The sequence below is a fragment of the Camelina sativa genome, chromosome 1 (genome assembly GCF_000633955.1).
Source record: "Camelina sativa cultivar DH55 chromosome 1, Cs, whole genome shotgun sequence".
NCBI lineage: Eukaryota > Viridiplantae > Streptophyta > Magnoliopsida > Brassicales > Brassicaceae > Camelina > Camelina sativa.
The window spans coordinates 328,522-332,484 of record NC_025685.1 but is presented as its reverse complement, the minus strand read 5'-3'; the positions used below and the strand labels follow the sequence as shown (position 1 = coordinate 332,484).

Sequence of the window (3,963 nt, the reverse complement as noted above, 5' to 3'; positions counted from 1 at the left end):
GTATCCAAACCCATGCAACTCAAATCCAAGAAAGTGCTCAAAGAATGCATAGCTACGATGCATACTTCGACTAACTCGCAGAAAAAGACCTTGAGTTTGCAGCAAGTTCCGGAACCCAACCAACCCAACAACTTCCACCAACCCGGAGAGCACCAACCCAGATGGCAACACCGGTGAAAGCTGGTAGCCAAACTGGGACCAGAAACGTGACATCTCTCTCTCCATCCTTTTGATCTATGTTCTTCTTTGTTCCTTTGATCTATGTTTTTTTTTTGTCGACAATTAAAACACTTAACCTTTTGTAATATTTATGTTTATATTATTTAGAATTTTATCTATCGAATTTCAATTTTTTTTTTTAGAATTTAATTCTCGATTCTGATTCTAAAAATATTTTTAGAATTTATTTTTTTTTAGAATTAACAAGCAAATAAAAAATATTTATGTACTAGTATATTAAATATCAATTCTGATTTTTTTTTATTATGCACAACAATTTGCGAGGGATGAACTATGGCAATATTGCAACGTATTTGCTAGAGACGAAAATCCTCGCAAATTGCGTGACAATTGCGAGATAAGAAATCCCTAGCAATCTGCGTGACATTCGCGAGGAAGGTAATCCCTCGCAAATTGCTAGTGGTTTGCGAGAAAAACATTCCGTCGCAATATGCGTGAGATTTGGGAGGAAGAATATTTCTCATAAAATTCGCGAGGAAATTGCAATGTTGACCAATTTGCGAGACGCGATTTGCGAGAAACTGGTGTCTTGCAAATCTCTTACTATGTCTATTTGTGAGGGATTTGCGATGTATTCTTCCATCGCAAATAGACTATTTTTTTGTAGTAGTGATATATATAAAATGGCAATTGGTGTATATATTTATGTTGTTTTTAATAATCAAGTGCCGTGTACTGCATAGAGTAACCGAATTATTTTTTTTGGTAAAATAAATAAAAAGGTAAAGTAAAATTATTTTCTTTACTGCTTTCTTTGTTACCTATGAGTCAGTTTGGTCTAACAAATCCCAACTTCCTATATATATTTATACCTCTATTTATATATAAGTTCTTTGATAAATACATATCTCTATTTTTCACTCTTGATCCGAGAAGTTAGGAAGGATCTGGTCAGAGGTTTCGGATTTGGGATCGTCGATCTCCACTGGAGACATCTCGCTCTCCTTTTTCCCCGTTAATCCCACGGACAAGTTAAAACCCCGCTGAAATAATCCACCAAAAGAAAAGAAAAAGATTAAAAAGCCCAATGGGTTTAACTCTTCGGAAGAAGCCCATTCTAAGTTACTAACATACAACGGCTAGGAAGATTCTCTCAGTGGCATGAGGTAGGACTGAGTGAGAATAAGATGTTGTTCATTGTCTCTGTTTCAAGATCCTTTTTATATAATGTTTGGAGTCTTTTCATTTTTCAGTTTCGAAATTTAACATGTAGCAAAGGCACCAAAGACTTAAGGGATATGATTTTATTATTGAAACACACGAAAAACCTCAAAGGAGAGATTGTCTCGGTTATAAATAGAACTACACCATCACTATTTAAATAAAACTCCGGCGACTTAAAAACGAACTGAAGAATCCGCCAGAAAATTGAGAAAACATAAAACCGAAAAAAAAACAAAAGGGAGAAGATAGATGATAGATTGAGCTAAATTAACCAAAACTGCGGGTGGTGGTCTTTTTGCTGCTCAAGCTTTGGTGGGTGGGTTAAGCTCATCCCAAGCTTCAATCCAAGTGACCATAGCATCTGCAAGCTTGTCAAAGTAAGGATCAATGACACTTAGCTTCTCCTTCACCATCTTGGACAGCTCCATGTAGCATTGTTGAACTGTCACAGCTTCTTTCGAGAGCTTTGCGCTCTGGAAGAAAGGAATGATATCCTCCTGCCAGAAGATTCCCTTGTACTCCTTCTTCAGGTTCACAAACGGGTTGCTAGCTTTGCTGTGGTAAATGTAGGGCAAACCTGTCTTCACTCCCAATCCCAGATGGTCACAGATCACCTGACGAACACAACCATAAGATGGAGATCAGTAAAAAAAAATACTTTAAATCCGTTGAAAAGTAAGGAGCAGTTTGGGGAAAGTAAGTACCTTGACACACCATCCAGCCCACATATCGTCGTAGCGACCAATAGGCTGACCATCACCCATGAGACCAAAGTACATAGCCGGGCCAATGAGCTCACGGTCGAAGGCCAAGTTCATGCCACACATAGGGAAAAGTGTTCCCTTTGGGATGGTCATAACAGCATCCACATACCTAGAAGTGATGCCAATTAAGCACTGTTAGCTTTATGTAACACCCAAAAAAAAATGTAGTAAGAAAATGTGAGATGAACTACCTTGTGTTCCTTTCCTTAGGCTTCACAAGTTGGGTCGGGGCATCGTAATCAGGGATGTTGAGCCACAGACCATGGGAAACAGCAGTGGAAACACCCTCACGTAGACTGAAAGGGTATCCACGAACGAAGTCAGCACCTTCACGGTATGGGTCGTACAAGGTGTTGAAGAAAAATGGAGATGATGGGCAGAGAAGGTTCTTGATGTGTTGCTCAAGAGCGTTCACAGCTTTTCCAGATGGATCCTTGGCAACCTATATAATAATACATGACAACAACAAATTCATATTTAAATTATAAGAAAGGATTATTCAAATGTACGTATAAGACCATGAGGGACCAAACAATACGTTACACGTGATTAAACCAACACATTGTGAAAGCAACATCAATGCTACAATCATGGCGTAACTGAAAACTCAAATTCTTCAAAAGCCCCACAAACCCCTAAAGAAGGGAATGTAAAGGTTGGACTTTTCTCCTCCTTAACCTAATGACAATAACATAAATGGGCAGGACAATGACACGCAAGAATCTTGTGAAGTTAACTCTTAAGACACTGATAGGTTGGTCCAACAACATTGACACTACCTAAACATAAGAGATCATGACAATGCCGACAAACATAAGACTAAATTCTGAAAACAGATCGAGAACCATCAGGCAAATGAGTGTTATAGATCTAGGTCATAACAGTGTTTTTGTAATCTAAGCAGGTTGACCTTCGAATATTCAATTTTGGATGTTAAGATCTGTTAAATCTACAGACTTTATCACTAGATCTCAAAGCAGAGTTTCCAGAATAAACAAAAAGAACAGATCTAATAAACAGAATTGTGGAGACTTACGAAGCAATCGTCGTCAATGGTGAAGATGTACTTCTTCTTGGAGACCATGTAGCCGAAGCAACGACAAGCAGAGTCCTTGAAGGAAATGCAGGAAGCTTTAGGACCAAGGATACGGTTGATGTCGTTCCTGTTGTAGAGCTCGTAGTCGAACCCTTCAGGTACAGCAATGGTCTTCGATGGATCTCCATCTTGGACAATGATCAGATGGTAAGGCTGGAGGAAAGGTCTCCACATCTCGAGGAAATCGAGGTTACGGATGGTAGGGATGACGATGTCGAGCTCATCCTTCAACTGTGGCATGTGATTAACCGGAATCCCAACGGTATTCGCCGGCTCAACCATGGTTTTTGATGATTCAGAGAGAGCAGAAGAGGAAGAGGGTTCTGAGATTTGAGATCGGAGGAGATGGGAGACTCTGAAGACCCGTCGCTTTGGTTTTTATATTGGGTTTGGTACGTGCGAGGGGTTTGCGAGACACGTGTGAGGTTTGACACGTGGTTGATTAAGACTCGTTCAACAGGTCAAAGGAAACCTTTGTTATTGTGTTATGTTATGTGTTATGGTGAGGAAGTGAAGACTTTTCTATTTTTTGTCCTCTTGATGTCCGTATTCTATGGGGATGCAAAAATTAATCTTATTTTTCGGACTTTGCAATTTAATTATTATTTGTTTGCTATTAATAAATTGTCTTATTGGTTTAGAAAATAAAAACATTTTTTGTTTGAATAAATTTCCGAAAAAATAGAAGCTTGTAATCTT

The 3,963-nt window shown here is 38.8% G+C and overlaps 2 protein-coding genes across 2 annotated transcripts in view; both read right to left on the bottom strand.

Moving 5' to 3' along the window:
* On the bottom strand, nucleotides 1,466–3,619 carry LOC104743415 (UDP-arabinopyranose mutase 1). The gene is made up of 4 exons (XM_010464749.2): nucleotides 3,205–3,619; nucleotides 2,360–2,610; nucleotides 2,109–2,277; nucleotides 1,466–2,018 (listed from the first exon to the last, which is right to left on the bottom strand). Exons 1-4 carry the CDS (start codon nucleotides 3,544–3,546, stop codon nucleotides 1,707–1,709), a joined length of 1,074 nt encoding a protein of 357 aa, XP_010463051.1. The 5' UTR covers nucleotides 3,547–3,619; the 3' UTR covers nucleotides 1,466–1,706.
* Nucleotides 3,560–3,963, bottom strand: part of LOC104702988 (UDP-arabinopyranose mutase 1-like) — a gene marked incomplete at its 5' end in the record, with an annotated part of 6,956 nt that continues 6,552 nt past the window's right edge. The window contains one exon of the mRNA XM_010418926.2: nucleotides 3,560–3,587. Within this exon, the coding sequence (XP_010417228.2) occupies nucleotides 3,560–3,587 (28 nt within the window). The remainder of the gene's footprint in view (nucleotides 3,588–3,963) is intronic.

Bases quoted from the DNA above. Each gene is read 5' to 3' on its own strand.
- LOC104743415 (XM_010464749.2), bottom strand. From the start codon at position 3,546: ATGGTTGAGCCGGCGAATACCGTTGGGATTCCGGTTAATCACATGCCA. The intron at 2,278-2,359 runs GTAGTTCATCTC...CATCACTTCTAG, and splicing joins CCTAAGGAAAGGAACACAAG to GTATGTGGATGCTGTTATGA. The intron at 2,019-2,108 runs GTACTTACTTTC...TGTGTTCGTCAG, and splicing joins GGGCTGGATGGTGTGTCAAG to GTGATCTGTGACCATCTGGG.